At 44.6% G+C, this 20,529-nt stretch overlaps 1 protein-coding gene across 1 annotated transcript in view; it reads left to right on the top strand.

Moving 5' to 3' along the window:
* The window catches only part of LOC110492805 (reticulon-4 receptor-like 1), a 158,611-nt gene extending 138,289 nt beyond the window's left edge, over positions 1-20,322 (top strand). The window contains exons 2-6 of the mRNA XM_036989492.1: positions 12,905-13,074; positions 13,343-13,627; positions 16,476-16,634; positions 17,819-17,974; positions 18,841-20,322. Coding sequence (XP_036845387.1) covers positions 12,905-13,074; positions 13,343-13,627; positions 16,476-16,634; positions 17,819-17,974; positions 18,841-19,431 — 1,361 coding nt within the window. The 3' untranslated portion in view covers positions 19,432-20,322. The remainder of the gene's footprint in view (positions 1-12,904; positions 13,075-13,342; positions 13,628-16,475; positions 16,635-17,818; positions 17,975-18,840) is intronic.
* Positions 20,323-20,529: the final 207 nt, after the last annotated feature.

Below are 20,529 nucleotides of genomic sequence, written 5' to 3'. Positions count from 1 at the left end.
TTTTTTTAATTGAACCTTAATTTTAAAAAAGTCAGTTAATACGAACAAATGTCTTATTTCCAATGATGGCCTAGGAACAGTGGGTTAACTGCCTGACAGAACGACAGATTTTTACCATGTCAGCCCGGGGATTTGATCTAGCAACCTTTCAGTTACTGGCCCAACGGTCTAACCACTAGGCTACTAGGCTACCTGCCACCCCTTCACTCTAACCACTAGGCTACCTGAACTCCCCTACACTCTAACAACTAGGCTACCTGCCGCCCCTACAGTCTAACCACTAGGCTACCTGCCTCCTCTACACTCTAACCACTAGGCTACCTGCCTCCCCTACACTCTAACCACTAGGCTACCTGCCTCCTCTACACTCTAACCACTAGGCTACCTGCCGTCCCTACACTCTAACCACTAGACTACCTGCCCCCCTACACTCTAACCACTAGACTACCTGCCTCCTCTACACTCTAACCACTAGACTACCTTCATCCCTGGTGTTTTATATAGAGGTACATGTGCAGTAAGAAGGGAAGTTAGAAACTGAAAAAGTGAAATTGATTCCATTATTAACATACAGTTTCTTCTTTTTATAAAGTTGCTTAGAGTTAGTTAGAGGTACCCAGTGTTACCACCAGGGGGAGGTAGAGGTACCCAGTTAGAGGTACCCAGTGTTACCACCAGGGGGAGGTAGAGGTACCCAGGTAGAGGTACTCAGGTAGAGGTACCCAGGTAGAGGTACCCAGCGTCACGGCTCCAGACCACCACCAGGGGGAGTTAAGAGGTACCCAGCGTCACCGCTTCATTGCTCCAGACCACCACCAGGGGGAGGTAGAGGTACCCAGCGTCACGGCTCCAGACCACCACCAGAGGGAGGTAGAGGTACCCAGCATCACGGCTCCAAACCACCACACTGAGTTAAGAGGTACCCAGTGTCACAGCTTCATTGCTCCAGACCACCACAGGGGGGAGTTAGAGCACTCATTATGCATTTGGGTCCTAAGGTTTTTATATGACCAATCATATCCATTGACGGATTTGACGCAAGCCAACCCGAAAGCTGCATCTCCCATGATCAAAATGCACTTGACGTTGTGGAACCTGGCAGGTCAGCTTGGCAGTGGTGAATCCAGGGTTTTCTGCAGCAGTTTGGACCCAAAATAACTCTCTTGAAAAACTCCGCCATAGCTCTCTCGGCCGCATACCCCTACATCCACCATTGTGAACCTGTAACGGGCATCTTCTCTGTCTCCGTATCTAGCCTATTATATGTGTTGTTAGGCACATCAAATCTAGTGGATCTCTGTTATATGTGTTGCTAGGCACATCAAATCTAGTGGATCTCTGTTATATGTGTTGCTAGGCACATCAAATCTAGTGGATCTCTGTTATTTGTGTTGCTAGGCACATCAAATCTAGTGGATCTCTGTTATATGTGTTGCTAGGCATATCAAATCTAGTGGACTATATTATATGCGATCAAATCTAGTAGATCCCGGCACACAGTGCGAGGATGGATGAGAGGAGAGACATGGTGAGAGGAGAGACACAGTGAGAGGAAAGAGGATGGATGAGAGGAGAGACATTGAGAGGAGAGGATGGATGAGAGGAGAGGCATGGTGAGAGGAGAGAGGATGGATGAGAGGAGAGAGGATGGATGATAGGAGAGACACAGTGAGAGAGAGGATGGATGATAGGAGAGGAGAGAGGATGGATGAGAGGAGAGACAGTGAGAGGAGAAGGAATGGAAGAGAGGAGAGGCACGGTGAGAGGATGGATGAATAAGAGATGATGGGTTGTAGTCAATATGTCATGTGTTACTGAGGCTGATGTTGATTGAAGGGTCAATCACTGAGGCCTCTACAACACGCTTCATCTCAGGAACTGTCACACACACACACACACACACACACACACACACACACACACACACACACGTAAGCAGGCACGCACGCAGGCGCACACACACACAGATGCACTGTTCTTCTCTCCTCATCTTACAGTACAGTACCTTGCCGTTTGCTTCAGTTCCCTCTCTCTCTTCATCCCTCGTGTTTTATTTCTCTCTCTCTTCATCCCTCGTGTTTTATTTCTCTCTCTTCATCCCTCGTGTTTTATTTCTCTCTCTCTTCATCCCTCGTGTTTTATTTCTCTCTCTCTTCATCCCTCGTGTTTTATTTCTCTCTCTCTTCATCCCTCGTGTTTTATTTCTCTCTCTCTTCATCCCTCGTGTTTTATTTCTCTCTCTTCATCCCTCGTGTTTTATTTCTCTCTCTTCATCCCTCGTGTTTTATTTCTCTCTCTCTTCATCCCTCGTGTTTTATTTCTCTCTCTCTTCATCCCTCGTGTTTTATTTCTCTCTCTCTTCATCTCTCTTTATCCCTCGTGTTTTATTTATCTCTCTTCATCTCTCTATATCCCTCGTGTTTTATTTCTCTCTCTCTATATCCATCATGTTCTATGGGGCGGCAGGTAGAACTAGGCAGTTAACCCACTGTTCCTAGGCCGTCATTGAAAATAAGAATTTGTTCTTAACTGACTTGCCTAGTTAAATAAAGGTAAAATAAATAAAAACATTTATCTCCCTCTTCATCCCACATGTTTTATTTCTCTCTATCCTCTCTTCTTTCTTTCCAGAACTCCTCCTAACCTCCGCACATCTCCATCTCTCCACTCCTCCGCACATCTCCATCTCTCCACTCCTCCACACATCTCCATCTCTCCACTCCTCCACCATCTCCATCTCTCCACTCCTCCACACATCTCCATCTCTCCACTCCTCCACACATCTCCATCTCTCCACTCCTCCACACATCTCCATCTCTCCACTCCTCCACACATCTCCATCTCTCCACTCCTCCACCATCTCCCCCTCTGTCTCTTGTTTCTTCATCGATCAAATCAAATCAAATGTATTTATATAGCCCTTCGTACATCAGCTGATTTCTCAAAGTGCTGTACAGAAACCCAGCCTAAAACCCCAAACAGCAAGCAATGCAGGTGTAGAAGCACGGTGGCTAGGAAAAACTCCCTAGAAAGGAGTTTATCGATACATCCCTCATGTCCTTCTCTCATTTCTACACCATGTAGTACTGGGGGGGGGGTTACACCATGTAGTACTGGGGGGGGGGGGGGTTACACCATGTAGTACTGGGGGGGAGGTTACACCATGTAGTACTGGGGGGGGGGGGGGGGGGGGGGGTACACCATGTAGTACTGGGGGGGAGGTTACACCATGTACTACTGGGGGGGGGGGGGGGGGGTTACACCATGTAGTACTGGGGGGGGAGGTTACACCATGTAGTACTGGGGGGGGGGTTACACCATGTAGTACTGGGGAGGTTACACCATGTAGTACTGGGGGGGGGGGGGGTTACACCATGTAGTACTGGGGGGGTTACACCATGTAGTACTGGGGGGGGGGGGGGGTTACACCATGTAGTACTGGGGGGGGGGGGGTTACACCATGTAGTACTGGGGGGGTTACACCATGTAGTACTGGGGGGGGGGGTTACACCATGTAGTACTGGGGGGGGGGGTTACACCATGTAGTACTGGGGGGGGGTTACACCATGAGGTACTGGGGGGGTTACACCATGTAGTACTGGGGGGGGGGGGGGTTACACCATGTAGTACTGGGGGGGGGGGGGTTACACCATGTAGTACTGGGGGGGTTACACCATGTAGTACTGGGGGGGGGGGGGGGGTTACACCATGTAGTACTGGGGGGGGGGGTTACACCATGTAGTACTGGGGGGGGGGTTACACCATGTAGTACTGGGGGGGGGGGGGGGGTTACACCATGTAGTACTGGGGGGGGGGTTACACCATGTAGTACTGGGGGGGGGGGTTACACCATGTAGTACTGGGGGGGGGTTACACCATGTAGTACTGGGGGGGGTTACACCATGTAGTACTGGGGGGGTTACACCATGTAGTACTGGGGGGGGGGTTACACCATGTAGTACTGGGGGGGGGGTTACACCATGTAGTACTGGGGGGGGGGGGTTACACCATGTAGTACTGGGGGGGGGTTACACCATGTAGTACTGGGGGGGGGTTACACCATGTAGTACTGGGGGGGGGGTTACACCATGTAGTACTGGGGGGGTTACACCATGTAGTACTGGGGGGGGGGGGGTTACACCATGTAGTACTGGGGGGGGGGGGTTACACCATGTAGTACTGGGGGGGGGGGGGGGGGGGGTTACACCATGTAGTACTGGGGGGGTTCAGTTGGAGGAAACATTGCTTTTCTACCTTTAGAGGATAACCTGCAGGATAGTGGTGTTTGAATGTGTTGAAGTACAATTTTCTGTATTTGTGTTTGCTTGTGTGTGTGGGCGCCTTTGAGTGTGTGTGTGACAAACAGACACACACACACACAACGACATGAAAAATAAAATAAAACTCTTGCTCAGTTGTGCACCGGGGCCAGAGGTTAATGATTTCTACGACAGACTATTTGGACCTGACGTTTATAGCATTCTAAATGGGGTTGTAGTGTATGACGAACCAATCAACTCTAAAGACACACAATGCAGTTTGGTTATATTATCCCTGTAGCATTGTTGAGAACGTTAATTTATTCATGTTATTAGCAGATTCTGTTAACACTGTGGATGTTCATCAGACTCTGTTACCATGACACAAAGTCCTAACAGAAAGAGGAGAGCAGATGAAGATCGTCAGATGAAAATCCCCCCCCCCCCCCCCCCTAAAAAAAATGTCAAAGACTCCAGTCACCCAAATCATAGACTGTTCTCGGCGAGCGGTACCGGAGCGCCAAGTCTCAGTCCAAAAGGCTACTTAATTAACCGTTTCTACCCACAAGCCATAGGATTAGTATTACCCCCACCCGTTGTTTTCACACTACTGCTACTCGCTGTTTATTATCTATGAATAGTGACTTTACCCCTACCTACATGTACAAATTATCTCGATGTAACGGTTTTCTTCCTGGGAAGGAGAGGAGGACCAAAATGGAGCGTGGTTAGTGTTCAACATCTTTAATATCGACGATAAACGAGAAAACAACAAAAATACAAAACAACAGAAGTGAAACCTGAAACAGTCCTATCTGGTGCAATGACAGAAGACAACCACCCACAAAACAGCCAAAGAATATGGCTGTCTAAATATGGTTCCCAATCAGAGACAACGACAGACAGCTGCCTCTAATTGAGAACCAATCTGGGCAACCGTAGACATACAGAACTACCTAGAAAGGTACAGCCCCATAAACATACAAAACCCCCTAGACCAGGGCAAAAACACATAAATCCCCCATGTCACACCCTGACCTAACCAAAATAATAAAGAAAACAAAGATAACTAAGGCCAGGGCGTGACACTTGACGAACCTGTACCCCGCACATTGACTCTGTACCGGTACCCCCTGTATATAGCCTCCACATTGACTCTGTACCGGTACCCCCTGTATATAGCCTCCACATTGACTCTGTACCGTAACACCCTGTATAGAGCCTCCACATTGACTCTGTACCGGTACCCCCTGTATATAGCCTCCACATTGACTCTGTACCGGTACCCCCTGTATATAGCCTCCACATTGACTCTGTACCGGTACCCCCTGTATATAGCCTCCACATTGACTCTGTACTGGTACCCCCTGTATATAGCCTCCACATTGACTCTGTACCGGTACCCCCTGTATATAGCCTCCACATTGACTCTGTACCGGTACCCCCTGTATATAGCCTCCACATTGACTCTGTACCGGTACCCCCTGTATATAGCCTCCACATTGACTCTGTACCGGTACCCCCTGTATATAGCCTCCACATTGACTCTGTACCGGTACCCCCTGTATATAGTCTCCACATTGACTCTGTACCGGTACCCCCTGTATATAGCCTCCACATTGACTCTGTACCGGTACCCCCTGTATATAGCCTCCACATTGACTCTGGACTGGTACCCCCTGTATACAGCCTCCACATTGACTCTGTACCGGTACCCCCTGTATATAGTCTCCACACTGACTCTGTACCGGTACCCCCTGTATATAGCCTCCACACTGACTCTGTACCGTAATACCCTGTATATAGCCTCCACATTGACTCTGTACCGTAACACCCTGTATATAGCCTCCACATTGTTATTTTATTGTGTTCCATTATTCTTTACAAAAAAAAAAGTACTTTAGTTAATTTAGTCAATATTATCTTAATTATATTTGATTAATACTGCATTGTTGGTTAAGGGCTTGTAAGTAAGCATCTCACGGTAAGCTCTACACCTTCTGTATTACCTTTTGTAATAAACATTTGATTTTGATTAAGTGCAGCCTAAGTGAGCCTTTCATTACGTTGCTATGATTGTCTTTCTATAATATAAAAATGGTATTCATCTTCCCGAGGTTGCGTCTTTGTGATGTTGGGTTGGCCCAGAGAGTTACTTAGTATGTATGTATCTTATCAACGATCCTAATGTACAGCTTCAGTGATATGGCCAGGTGTTGGAGCAGAGACTGAAACCAATGCGCTCCAGGAGAATGACTGGCTACTACTGAGATTTTTCTCAATTTTGTCCAACCTTGGCTACTGGAGAACAATGAATTAGGAGAAGGACATCTGAGTCTTATTATCAAATGGGATTTTGATAGGAATCGATACAAAATAGTTTGAGAAAGAAACATTGTGTCCGAGAGTCTGTGTCTGTTGTACTAGGGTTTGTGTCTGTTGTACTAGGGTTTGTGTCTGTTGTACTAGGGTTTGTGTCTGTTGTCCTAGGGTCTGTGTCTGTTTTCCTAGGGTCTGTGTCTGTTGTCCTAGGGTCTGTGTCTGTTGTACTAGGGTCTGTGTCTGTTGTCCTAGGGTCTGTGTCTGTTGTACTAGGGTCTGTGTCTGTTGTACTAGGGTATGTGTCTGTTGTCCTAGGGTCTGTGTCTGTTGTACTAGGGTTTGTGTCTGTTGTACTAGGGTTTGTGTCTGTTGTACTAGGGTTTGTGTCTGTTGTACTAGGGTTTGTGTCTGTTGTATTCGGGTCTGTGTCTGTTGTATTAGGGTCTGTGTCTGTTGTACTAGGGTTTGTGTCTGTTGTACTAGGGTTTGTGTCTGTTGTACTAGGGTTTGTCTGTTGTACTAGGGTCTGTGTCTGTTGTATTCGGGTCTGTGTCTGTTGTATTAGGGTCTGTGTCTGTTGTACTAGGGTCTGTGTCTGTTGTATTAGGGTCTGTGTCTGTTGTACTAGGGTCTGTGTCTGTTGTACTAGGGTCTGTGTCTGTTGTACTAGGGTCTGTGTCTGTTGTCCTAGGGTCTGTGTCTGTTGTACTAGGGTCTGTGTCTGATGTACTAGGGTCTGTGTCTGTTGTACTAGGGTCTGTGTCTGTTGTACTAGGGCCTGTGTCTGTTGTACTAGGGTTTTTGTCTGTTGTCCTAGGGTCTGTGTCTGTTGTACTAGGGTCTGTGTCTGTTGTACTACGGTCTGTGTCTGTTGTACTAGGGTTTGTGTCTGTTGTACTAGGGTTTGTGTCTGTTGTACTAGGGTCTGTGTCTGTTGTACTAGGGTCTGTGTCTGTTGTACTAGGGTCTGTGTCTGTTGTACTTGGGTCTGTGTCTGTTTTCCTAGGGTCTGTGTCTGTTGTACTAGGGTTTGTGTCTGTTGTCCTAGGGTCTGTTTCTGTTGTCCTAGGGCCTGTGTCTGTTATACTAGGGTCTGTGCCTGTTGTACTAGGGTGTGTGTCTGTTGTCCCCGGGTCTGTGTCTGTTGTCCCCGGGTCTGTGCCTGCTGTATCAGGGTCTGTGCCTGTTGTACTAGGGTCTGTGTCTGTTGTACTAGGGTCTGTGTCTGTTGTACTTGGGTCTGTGTCTGTTTTCCTAGGGTCTGTGTCTGTTGTACTAGGGTTTGTGTCTGTTGTCCTAGGGTCTGTTTCCGTTGTCCTAGGGCCTGTGTCTGTTATACTAGGGTCTGTGCCTGTTGTACTAGGGTGTGTGTCTGTTGTCCCCGGGTCTGTGTCTGTTGTCCCCGGGTCTGTGCCTGCTGTATCAGGGTCTGTGCCTGTTGTACCAGGGTCTGTGTCTGTTGTACTAGGGTCTGTGTCTGTTGTCCTGGGGTATATGTCTGGTGTCCCAGGGTCTGTGTCTGTTGTTATTTTTGTTAGATGATTCAGGACATTCTATAATACCTCTTACTAGTTAAACTACTACAGCTGAGGCAGTACAACACTGTAATACATATTAGCATCACTACTGTCTGGCCCGTGAGACTTATAGTAGATGTTGTGAGAATTAATAGTAGATGTTCTGACTGTACATTATTGTCTTATAGACAGGCATCAGCAGCCAGCAGCATATGGATGGCAAGAACCAGCATCTGGGTGGCATCACGCTACATCAACAGCCCTATCAGCATGTCGTGGGGACCCAGAGAACGAGCATTCACACATACTTCATCTTGACTGACGAACATGAGGGTACCTTGCAAGCCATCTGGCTCACTGGGCTGTTTTGATGAGCTTTGTCTTTGGTACCTCATCCAGTCTGTCAAACTTGAACACTTTTTCTACAAACGACAATCTACGACACTGACGTTTACACAACTGAGGCGAATCCCGGGGTAGCAGAGTTGAGGGACAGAACGGCACATTAAACAGATCTGTTTGAGAAACAGAAATGTTTGTGTTTTATTTACAAAATGCCGCCAGGCAAATAGCCATCTAAAAAAACAGCTGAATTTAACCCACGTTCTTTTGTCCAGGGGAATTCTCTCCGTTTGGTTCTTCACATGTATCTGAAAGCATCATAACAAGGCACATGAAGAGCCTACCGAAGCAGTTTCTGTTAATGATGGTGAAGGCCCTTCTACCGCTGCTAATAGTTTTGGTGATGTGCCAGCACTAAGCTCACATTGTGATTCAGCTCTGTATAATACGAGTATTGTGGATAATTGTGATTCAGCTCTATATAATAAGAGTGTTGTGGATAATTGTGATTCAGATCTATATAATAAGAGTGTTGTGGATAATTGTGATTCAGATCTATATAATACGAGTGTTGTGGATAATTGTGCTCAACTCAAAGCAGCAGGAGCTGGTGGAACAACAGTAAAGGCTTTAGTTAGTTCCATGGAAGAGAGAGTTGATGATGATCCACAGTTAAGCTAAACAGTCAGTGAAGAAGTGTCTGTCTTTACAGGAAACTGGCAACAATGATATAGATAGATCCAGTGTTTTGGGCAAATAGAAAATCCTTTCAGTGTATTGAATTCTGAAACTAAAAGGTTGAAATATTTCTCAGAGAGAAGAGGGAACTCTAGATCCAGTTGAAAATGTTCTTGGCGCAAGATTTGACATGCGATGCAAAGAAATCACTGGAACGTATGACCAGGTTATTGTTACAGAAACATTCATGAACATACCCATTTTTGTTGACGTTTAGAGTCTATTTACAAAAATGCACACGTAAATTAAATGTGGCAGCCTGTGGATGGTCCCAAAGAAAGTCTACTTCGACCTGCGTGATGGATCGTTAAGAAACATTCTCTATTCTCAGAAGAGACTCGTGCTCTATTCTCAGAAGAGACTCGTGCTCTATTCTCAGAAGAGACTCGTGCTCTATTCTCAGAAGAGACTCGTGCTCTATTCTCAGGAGACTCGTGCTCTATTCTCAGAAGAGACTTGTGCTCTATTCTCAGAAGAGACTCGTGCTCTATTCTCAGAAGAGACTCGTGCTCTATTCTCAGAAGAGACTCGTGCTCTATTCTCAGAAGAGACTCGTGCTCTATTCTCAGAAGAGACTCGTGCTCTATTCTCAGAAGAGACTTGTGCTCTATTCTCAGAAGAGACTCGTGCTCTATTCTCAGAAGAGACTTGTGCTCTATTCTCAGAAGAGACTCGTGCTCTATTCTCATAAGAGACTCGTGCTCTATTCTCAGAAGAGACTCGTGCTCTATTCTCAGGAGACTCGTGCTCTATTCTCAGAAGAGACTCGTGCTCTATTCTCAGAAGAGACTCGTGCTCTATTCTCAGGAGAGACTCGTGCTCTATTCTCAGAAGAGACTCGTGCTCTATTCTCAGAAGAGACTCGTGCTCTATTCTCAGAAGAGACTCGTGCTCTATTCTCAGAAGAGACTCGTGCTCTATTCTCAGGAGACTCGTGCTCTATTCTCAGGAGACTCGTGCTCTATTCTCAGAAGAGACTCGTGCTCTATTCTCATAAGAGACTCGGGCTCTATTCTCAGAAGAGACTCGTACAATATGAATTCAACTCTTGTACGACGACTTTGAAACCGCTATCCCCCTTGGTTCGAAGCGTGGCATGCATACATACATTGGGTGCCATTTACTTTACAAAATGCCTCTCCAAAGTGGAATGGGGTCGATTATTGTTACTATGTCTTGTTGTTGCGTGTGAGTACCTGTGCTGTGTGTTTAGGGCTTTCGTGCCCGTGTGGATTGCGCAGATGATTACGGGTCTCGTCCCGTGTGTTAATCATTGTGCACGTCATTGTGCACGTGTGGATTTATTTGAGGTGCTCCTCGCCCTGTTGTTTGGGTTTCAACCTTGTGTTTTCGTTACGTGTTTGTTTGGTTTTCGTCCCCATGCCTTTACACGGCACGCCGTAATTTTGGGCGTAATAAAAAACCCTGTTACGCATTCCTGCGTCTGTCTCCCAAATCATTTATATCAGCATGACAATTACAGTACTTTCATACAAGTGAGAATGTTTCAATTGATATCGTGCATGACATCGTGGAGGGAAGTTTGAATAAATGTCCAATAAATCCAATAAATGTCGTTCCACTTCATGATTGTGTCCCACTTGTTGCTGATTCTTCACAAAAAAATACAGTTTTATATCTTTATGTTTGAAGCCTGAATTGTGGCAAAAGGTCACAAAGTTCAAGGGGGCCGAATACTTTCGCAAGGCACTGTACCGTTCGTCTTATAGTTTGTTGTGAGATGCCAATATTTCACGGAATTCCAGTGTATTCTTGTAAAAGATGACAACGTACTGCCGGTTGCTTTAGACACACTGAGTCTTTCAACATGTCCGTGCCGTGCGAAGTTGTACGGACCGGAAAGGGACCCCGTGTTGTTGGTGGTTGAACATCTCTTCTATTTACAAAGCATATCGACATACAGATGTCATATGGTTGTCGTGATGATTCCAGTTGGTTTGTGATCCCGTGTTGCTTAGTGTGATTTCATTACGTTGTAAACAATATCAGAGCAATTTATAAATTCTCCGACAAGGGGGGTGTGGCTTTCAATTCGCACTGTCCCCACTGCTATATTTTATTTCAAAGATTGTGCACAAATGCAGGAACCGTTTGAGCTGTTTTTTTGGCATCTCATGTAATAAACATATCCTCTTATTGCAATATTTTTTTTTGTGTTGACTGATTTATGGTAGTAATATAATGTCTCTTTGTTTGCCCTGATCCGACTCAATTTATTTAGTATTATGAGTCAGAGTGAATTCGTAATGACACTTGTAGGAGTAAATATTACTCTCTACGATACTGAACAAAGAGAGAGAGAGAGAGAGAGAGAGACAGAGAGAGAGAGAGAGAGAGAGAGAGAGAGAGAGAGACAGACAGACAGACAGACAGGCGGAGAGAGCGAAAGCAAGAGAGAGATATAGAGAGAGAGAGAGAGAGAGAGAGAGGGAGAGAGAGAGAGTCAAATAAAAAAAAGTGACATAGTTATTTAAACATGGAAATACTGAACAGAGTGAAACGCAATGATGCAGAGTAACATTTCAATTGAGTCAAAAAAATGTATTTGTTTACGTTTTAATCTTTTTTGGACTGAGAAATGTTAACATTTTCTTCAAATAGACTTGATTTACTCCGCCATTTTTACTGTGTAATGTTACACACGCAGTGCATTCAGGAAGTATTTACTGTGTAATGTTACACACACAGTGCATTCAGGAAGTATTTACTGTGTAATGTTACACACACAGTGCATTCAGGAAGTATTCAGACCCCTTGACTTTTTCCACATTTTGTTACGTTACAGCCTTATTCTAATATGGATTCAAATGTTTGTTCCCCCTCATCAATCAGCACACAATACTATTCATTCTGTCTCTCTCTCCTCTCCTCTCCATAGTCTCTCTCTCTCTCTCTCTCTCTCTCTCTCTCTCTTTCCTCTCCTCTCTCTATAGTCTCTCTCTCGCTCTCTCTCTCCTCTCTCTATAGTCTCTCTCTATAGTCTCTCTCTCTCTCTCTCTCTCTCTCTCTCTCTCTCCTCTCCTCTCTATAGTCTCTCTCTCTCTCTCCTCTCTATAGTCTCTCTCTCTCTCTCTCTCTCTTTCCTCTCCTCTCTCTATAGTTTCTCTCTCTCTCTCTCTCTCTCTTTTCTCTCCTCACTCTATAGTCTCTCTCTCGCTCTCTCTCTTTCCTCTCCTCTCTCTATGCTTTCTCTTTCTCTGTGCTACCTCTCTTTCTCGCTCTGTTGTTCCGTTCCTCTATTCCTACCCTCTGCCATGTTCCCCTCCTCTCTGCCATGTTCCCCTCCTCTCTGCCATGTTCCCCTCCTCTCTGCCATGTTCCCCTCCTCTCTGCCATGTTCCCCTCCTCTCTCCCATGTTCCCCTCCTCTCTGCCATGTTCCCCTCCTCTCTGCCATGTTCCCTCCTCTCTGCCATGTTCCCCTCCTCTCTGCCATGTTCCCCTCCTCTCTGCCATGTTCCCCTCCTCTCTGCCATGTTCCCCTCCTCTCCCCCTCCTCTCTGCCCTGTTCCCCTCCTCTCTGCCATGTTCCCCTCCTCTCTGCCCTGTTCCCCTCCTCTCTGCCCCCTGTCTTTCATTTTGGTACCAGCTGACTTGACAGTAGTAGTGCCAATAAAAGTTTTCCAAAAGATGTCTCTCCTCTCTGAAGTTGTGTTGCTGGTCTGGTGCTGTGTGTCCACAACTAACTTCCTCTTTCGTCTGTCAGGTTCTGGAGGTGTAGAGCTGCTCCTCGTCCTGTGCGGCCTGGACCTCTCCTCCCCCTGTCCCAGGGACTGTATCTGCTACACCTCTCCCAGCACCGTATCCTGTCAGGCACACAACTTTCTGTCTGTCCCAGAGGAGATCCCAGCCCAGAGCGAGAGGGTCTTCCTGCAGGTAAGAACCAGTTGACTACTCAACCATGTGTAGTCTAGGAAATTAAAAAGCATTTGTACTAAAAAAAAAAAAGTGTCTTGGACTTCTTCTTTTGGAATAGGTTTGTCTAATTATAATTTCTAATGTTGCCGTCCGTCAATGTTGCCATCCGGTTTCCAAAGAGCCACATCCAGACCACATCCAAAGAGCCACATCCAGACCACATCCAAAGAGCCACATCCAGACCCTAAGCAGCGTTCTCATCCTTTGTTTCTCTCCATTCTTCCAGAACAACAAGATTCAGCGTCTGCTGCGAGGCCACTTCAGTCCCACCACGGTCATGCTGTGGCTCTACTCCAACAACATCTCTTACATCCAGGCCTCCACTTTTCACGGCTTTGCCCGCCTGGAGGAGCTGGATTTGGGGGACAACCGTCACCTGAGGGCCCTGGCTTCAGACACCTTCCAGGGCCTAGGCCGCCTGCACGCCCTGCACCTCTACCACTGTGGGCTGCTCAGCCTGCCGCCGGGGATCTTCGAGGGGCTCAGCAGCCTGCAGTACCTCTATCTGCAGGTAGAGGAATAAAATAGAAAATCTTAGCTATATTAGATAGCTAGTGTGGTGGCAAATTGCAAGATTATTGTATAATGCTTGTATTGCATTATAATGGTTGTTTTATTCGACAGAATATAGTGTTCTGTTAACTATTGTGTGTGTGTGTTCCACTGAGGATGGGCCTCTATGAGACGGAGGAGATTTACGATGTCTTTGGGTAATAAAGCCTAAAGAGCATTCCAGATAACATGAGGTAATGTTTTTGTGCTATGCCGTACAAGGGTGAGACGGGTCCCAGTTTGGAGTAGGAGGGGGCCAGACACTGGTCTTTTACAATGAGACCTGTTGACACAGCAGTAACTCTCTATGTTTTATAGCTATCTTTCATACAAATCTTAACCTTGTGACCCATTCTATGTATCTGTTGTTCGTCATGTAAGTTGAGAGGGGTGTATCTTGGCTATAAATGATCTTTGTACTTTTCTGTTGTTACTTTTCAATTGTTCATTAGAGATAGCGCATCATTGAAAGTCAAAAGGCTATTGCAAAGCTCTTATTATTATTAAAAATAAAGTTTAAGTATAACTCTGACTGGCGTGTGAAGTTTGTAACTCTCCTCATTTGGTAAAGCAGAAATAAGCCACCAAACTAGTTACGCACATCATGGCTATAATGAGAACCTACTTTCTATATTTATCTCAGTGCCTTCAGGAAGTATTCAGACCCATTGACTTTTTTCACATTTTGTCAGGTTACAGTCTTGTTCTAAAATTGATTAAATCGTTTTTTCCCCCTCATCAATCTAAACACAATATATCATAATGACAAAGCAAAAATAGATTTTTACATTTTTTTTTGCAAATAAAAATAAAAACTGAAATATGACATTTACATAAGTATACAGACCCTTTACTCAGTACTTTGTTGAAGCACCTTTGGCAGCGATTACAGCCTCGAGTCTTCCCGGGTTTGACGCTAGAAGCTTAGCACACCTGTATTTGGGGAGGTCCTCCCATTCTTCTCTGCAGATCTTCTCAAGCTCTGTCAGGTTGGATGGGGAGTTTCGTTGCAGCACAGCTATTTTCATGTCTCAGAGATGTTCAATTGGGTCCGGGGCTGGGTCTGTGTTGTCTTGGTTGTGTGCTTTGTGTCGTTGTCCTGTTGGAAGGGGAACCTTCGCCCCAGTCTGAGGTCCTGAGCACTCTGGAGCAAGTTTTCATCAAGGATCTCTCTGTACTTTGCTCTGTTCATCTTTGCCTCGATCCTGACTAGTCTCCCAGTTCCGTCTGCTGCTGAAAAACATCCTTCATCATAGGGATGGTGCCAGGTTTCCTCCAGACGTGACTTTCGCATTCAGACCAAAGACTTCAATCTTGGTTTCATCCAATCAAATCCAATCAAATTTACTTATATAGCCCTTCATACATCAGCTGATATCTCAAAGTGCTGTACAGAAACTCAGCCTAAAGCCCCAAACAGCAAGCAATGCAGGTGTAGAAGCACGGTGGCTAGGAAAAACTCCCTAGAAAGGCCAGAAACCTAGGAAGAAACCTAGAGAGGAACCAGGCTATGAAGGGTGGCCAGTCCTCTTCTGGCTGTGCCGGGTGGAGATTATAACAGAACATGGCCAAGATGTTCAAATGTTCATAAATGACCAGCATGGTCAAATAATAATAATCACAGTAGTTGTCGACGGTGCTCCAGATAATCTTGTTGCTCATGGTCTGAGAGTCTTTAGGTGCCTTTTGGCAAACTCCAAAGCGGGCTGTCATTACTGAGGAGTGGCTTCCATCTGGCCATTTTACCATAAATGCCTGATTGGTGGAGTGCTGCACAGATGGTTGTCCTTCTGGTAGGTTCTCCCATCTCCTCAGAGGAACTCTATAACTCTGTCAGATTGACCATTAGGTTCTTGGTCACCTCCCTGACCAGGCCTCTTCTCCCCCGATTGCTCAGTTTTGCCGGGTGGCCATCTCTAGGAAGAGTCTTTGTTGCTACAGGCCGCAGTGGAGGCCGCGGTGGAGGCCACGGTGGAGGCCACGGCGTTCTTGGATAATGCAGTAATGTTTTGGTATCCTTCCCCACATCTGTGCCTCGATACAATCCTGTCTCTGAGCTCTACGGACAATTCCTTCGACCTCGCGGCTTGGTTTTTGCTCTGACATGCACTGTCAACTGTGGGACGTTATATAGACAGGTGTGTGCCTTTCCAAATCATGTCCAATCAATTGAATTTACCAGAAGTGGACTCCAATCAAGTTGTAGAAACATCTTAAGGATGATCAATGGAAAAAGGATGCGCCTGAGCTCGATTTCGAGTCTCATAGCAAATGGTAAATAAGATTTTGTTTTTTTACTTCTTTTTTTCTGTTATTCTAAAACCCCTTGTTCCCCACTTTGTCTTTATGGGATATTGTGACGTCATTATGGGGTATTGTGATGTCATTATGGGATTTTGTGATGTCATTATGGGGTATTGTGATGTCATTATGGGGTATTGTGTGTAGATTGCTGAGGATTGATTTTTTCTTAATCTATTTTAGAATAAGGCTGTAACGTAACAAAATGTGGAAAGAGTCAAGGGGTCTGAATACTTTCCGAAGGCACTGTAAACAGATCTTAATTTGACCAGTTTCTCCACGGGAGAAAATTTATCCTGCATAAGGAGGATTTGATTATATATACATATATAATTAAAAAAACATTCAACTGCTAAATTAGTTTAGATCGGCTGTGAGGTTTCAGGGAATGTATGTTTCTACTAGGGTACTTTTTGATTTTCATGACAACAGAGTGATCAAATTAAGATACTACATCTGTATTTCTCTCCCTACTTCTCCCATCCCTCCTCCTCATCCCTCCACAGAACAACCAGTTGGAGTTCCTGGAAGATGATCTGTTTGTGGACCTGCTGAACCTCACCCACCTCTTCCTCCATGGCAACAAGCTCTGGTCCCTCCACCAGAACACATTCAGGGGACTGGGAGTCCTGGACCGCCTCTTACTACACCAGAACCGGCTACAGGTACAGACACTCCGAAGTCTTTCTTTTTTTTTTTCTTTTTTTTTTTAAACACTGAAGCTGTGTACTAGAGTCTGCAGAATTAGAGCTAGGCCAGCCAGCCCACCAGACACACCAAAGTCAGGACCTCCAGACAACCCCAAAGTCAGGACCTCCAGACAGACTCAAAGTCAGGACCTCCAGACAGCCCCAAAGTCAGGACCTCCAGTCAGCCCCAACGTCAGGACTACCAGACACACCAAAGTCAGGCCCTCCAGACAGCCCCAAAGTCAGGACCTCCAGACAGCCCCAAAGTCAGGACTACCAGACACACCAAAGTCAGGACTACCAGACACACCAAAGTCAGGCCCTCCAGTCAGCCCCAAAGTCAGGACCCCCAGACAGCCCCAAAGTCAGGACCTCCAGACAGCCCCAAAGTCAGGACCTCCAGACAGCCCCAAAGTCAGGACCCCCAGACAGCCCCAAAGTCAGGACCTCCAGACAGCCCCAAAGTCAGGACCTCCAGACACCCCAAAGTCAGTACAACCAGCCAGCCCACCAGACACCCCAAAGTCAAGACCACCAGAGCCAAGAACTTTTTCACCCCTCCCCAATTCAGTCTTTTACTTGGATAAATGTTGAAATATTCATTGTACTTCATCACCAGGGATTTTTTTGCCTGCTGTCTATTACTGGTGTATTACTGTCTATTACTGGTCTATTGCTGGTGTATTACTGGTCTATTACTGGTCTATTGCTGGTCTATTGCTGGTCTATTGCTGGTCTATTGCTGGTCTATTACTGGTCTATTACTGGTCTATTACTGGTCTATTGCTGGTCTATTGCTGGTCTATTACTGGTCTATTACTGGTCTATTACTGGTCTATTGCTGGTCTATTGCTGGTCTATTACTGGTCTATTGCTGGTGTATTACTGGTCTATTACTGGTCTATTGCTGGTCTATTGCTGGTCTATTGCTGGTCTATTGCTGGTCTATTACTGGTCTATTACTGGTCTATTACTGGTCTATTGCTGGTCTATTGCTGGTCTATTGCTGGTCTATTGCTGGTCTATTGCTGGTCTATTGCTGGTCTATTGCTGGTCTATTGCTGGTCTATTACTGGTCTATTGCTGGTCTATTGAATAATATAGAATAGTTGAGGACATTAATATGGCATTTAGCATCAATGGTTTCTGATCTAATGCAGTGGGTCCACCGTCTGGCGTTCCACGACCTGAGTCGCCTCACCACCCTCTACCTGTTCAACAACTCTCTGACTGAGCTGTCTGGGGCCAGCCTGGCTCTGCTGTCTTCCCTGGAGTACCTCAGACTCAACAACAACCCCTGGGAGTGTGACTGCAAGGTGGATTCCAAAACACACAACTTGCTTTTTCAGCTAGCCAAGATACTTTCACTATAGACTCATATTCTGACCATCTCCCCTTTTTGTGCTTGTTTCATTTTGATTTATTTTTTTTGTCTTTTTTTTCATTTTGTATTTTTCAAATCAAATCAAATCAAATTGTATTTATTTATTTATCTTATTTATTAGTATTTATTATTGTTATTATTTATTATGATTTATTTATTTATATGACTATTTATTATTATTTATGTATTATTATTTATTATTTATTTACTATTATTATTTATTTATTTATCTTATTATGTATTAGTATTTATTATTATCATTATTATTTATGTATTTATTTATTATTATTATTATTATTATTTATTATTATTATTATTTATTATTTATGTATTTATTATTATTATTATTATTATTTATTATTATTATTATTATTATTTATTATTATTATTATTATTTATGTATTTTTATTATTATTATTATTTATTATTATTATTATTATTTATGTATTTTTATTATTATTATTTATTATTATTATTATTATTATTATTATTATTTATTTATTTTTATTTATTTTTATTATTATTATTATTGTTATTTGTGCATTTATTTATTATTATTTATTATTATTTATTTATTAGTATTTATTATTATTATGTATTTATTTATCTTATTATTTATTAGTATTTATTTATTATTATTTATTATCATTATTATTATTTATTCGTATTTATTTATTAGTATTTATCTTATTGTACTTTAATGTAATCTGTCCTTGGGTGTTTTTAAAGGCATGCATTATTAAATTAAATTGATTGTCTATTATTAAATGATTAAAATGTATTATCATCGTTATCCAGGCTCTGCCACTGTGGGTGTGGCTGCGGAGGTTCCGGGGCTCTACGTCGGTGCTAGAGTGCGTCTCCCCTCCTGAGCTCCAGGGCCGGGACCTGAAGGGCTTGAGGAAAGAGGACTTACCCAGCTGTTCAGCAGGAGAAGCCCGGGGAGGTGGTGTCGTAGGCGGAGAGGCCGGGCTGGGGGAGTCCCAGACGAAAGAGGAGGACTGTCGACTCCATCACAGGAACCACAAGCACCGCCATAACCACCACCAGCACCCACACCTCCCACACAGGGACCAGAACAACAGGGACCCGTCACCTTCGCCCCTACCCTTACCCCTTCCCAGGCCGCCCAAGGGGAGTCACAGGAACTGTACCCGGGGTCGCAAGGGGGGTCAGAACGAGGTGCAGGTACTGAGGGAGGAGGAGGACTACACCCCTGGAGGGAATAAAAACAACCCCTCCGCCCCCCCTCGCAGGAGGAACAAGTGTGTCCCCATGACATCAGTTGGCCCGCCCAGTGGGGTCAAGAGAGCCAATAGTAACGTGGCGTCCTGCCCCGCTGGGACTTTTCTCTGCATCCTGTTGGCTGTGCTGCTGTCACTCAGCTGAGACTGAGTTTACATGTAGCTAATGTTTTATCAACAACACCCTACAGGACAGTTCAGCACATACACTTGTGACTGACCAGCTCTGGCTCCTGCACTGAGGTGTGTGTGTGTGTTGAAGTGTTCTCTGTTGATGCGTTCATTTTAACTGAAGCTTAGCCAGTGGAATTACACCGTCGCTCTTTGATGATGTCATAAAGGGGAGTATCAGTCTCACCTCTAGGGGTTCTGATTTTGTGGTTGATTCAATTGAGAATACAAGAAGAAGAATACTACTATAGCCATATTACCTGAGAGGATACCTTAGCCATGATGATAACATGACCCTAACACGTTGTTGACATTCTAGAAAAACATCCCTAAAATGTCAACTGGCCCAACGCTCTTAACCGCTAGGTTACCTGCTGCCCATATTAAACTGTGTTACTGACCCAACACTCCTAACCTCTAGGTTACCTGCTGCCCATGTTAAACTGTGTTAATGACCCAACACTCCTAACCTCTAGGTTACCTGCTGCCCATATTAAACTGTGTTACTGACCCAACACTCCTAACCTCTAGGTTACCTGCTGCCCATATTAAACTGTGTTACTGACCCAACACTCCTAACCTCTAGGTTACCTGCTGCTCATATTAAACTGTGTTACTGACCCAACACTCTTAACCTCTAGGTTACCTGCTGCCCATATTAAACTGTGTTAATGACCCAACACTCTCTCTCTCTCTCTCTCTCTCTCTCTCTCTCGGTCTTTCTCTCTCTCTCGGAATGACCTTCCATGATTTCAAAATGATAGTTGTAGCACGTGTTTTGAGGCTATACAGTGTTTGTTTTGAGGCTATACAGTGTTTGTTTTGAGGCTATACAGTGTTTGTTTTGAGGCTATACAGTGTTTGTTTTGAGGCTATACAGTATTTGTTTTGAGGCTATACAGTGTTTGTTTTGAGGCTATACAGTGTTTGTTTTGAGGCTATACAGTGTTTGTTTACATTTACATAATTTACAAACATCGAACTAAGCTCATGAAGCATTCTACATTAATCAATGGGTATATATAATTAATTTATAAGTCCAAAAATGTGTAATAATTTAAGCCACAATTTA

The sequence above is a fragment of the Oncorhynchus mykiss genome, chromosome 10 (assembly GCF_013265735.2).
Source record: "Oncorhynchus mykiss isolate Arlee chromosome 10, USDA_OmykA_1.1, whole genome shotgun sequence".
NCBI classification, from domain to species: Eukaryota; Metazoa; Chordata; class Actinopteri; order Salmoniformes; family Salmonidae; genus Oncorhynchus; species Oncorhynchus mykiss.
Note: the sequence above shows the minus strand (reverse complement) of the source record. Positions and strands in the feature narration are given on the sequence as shown.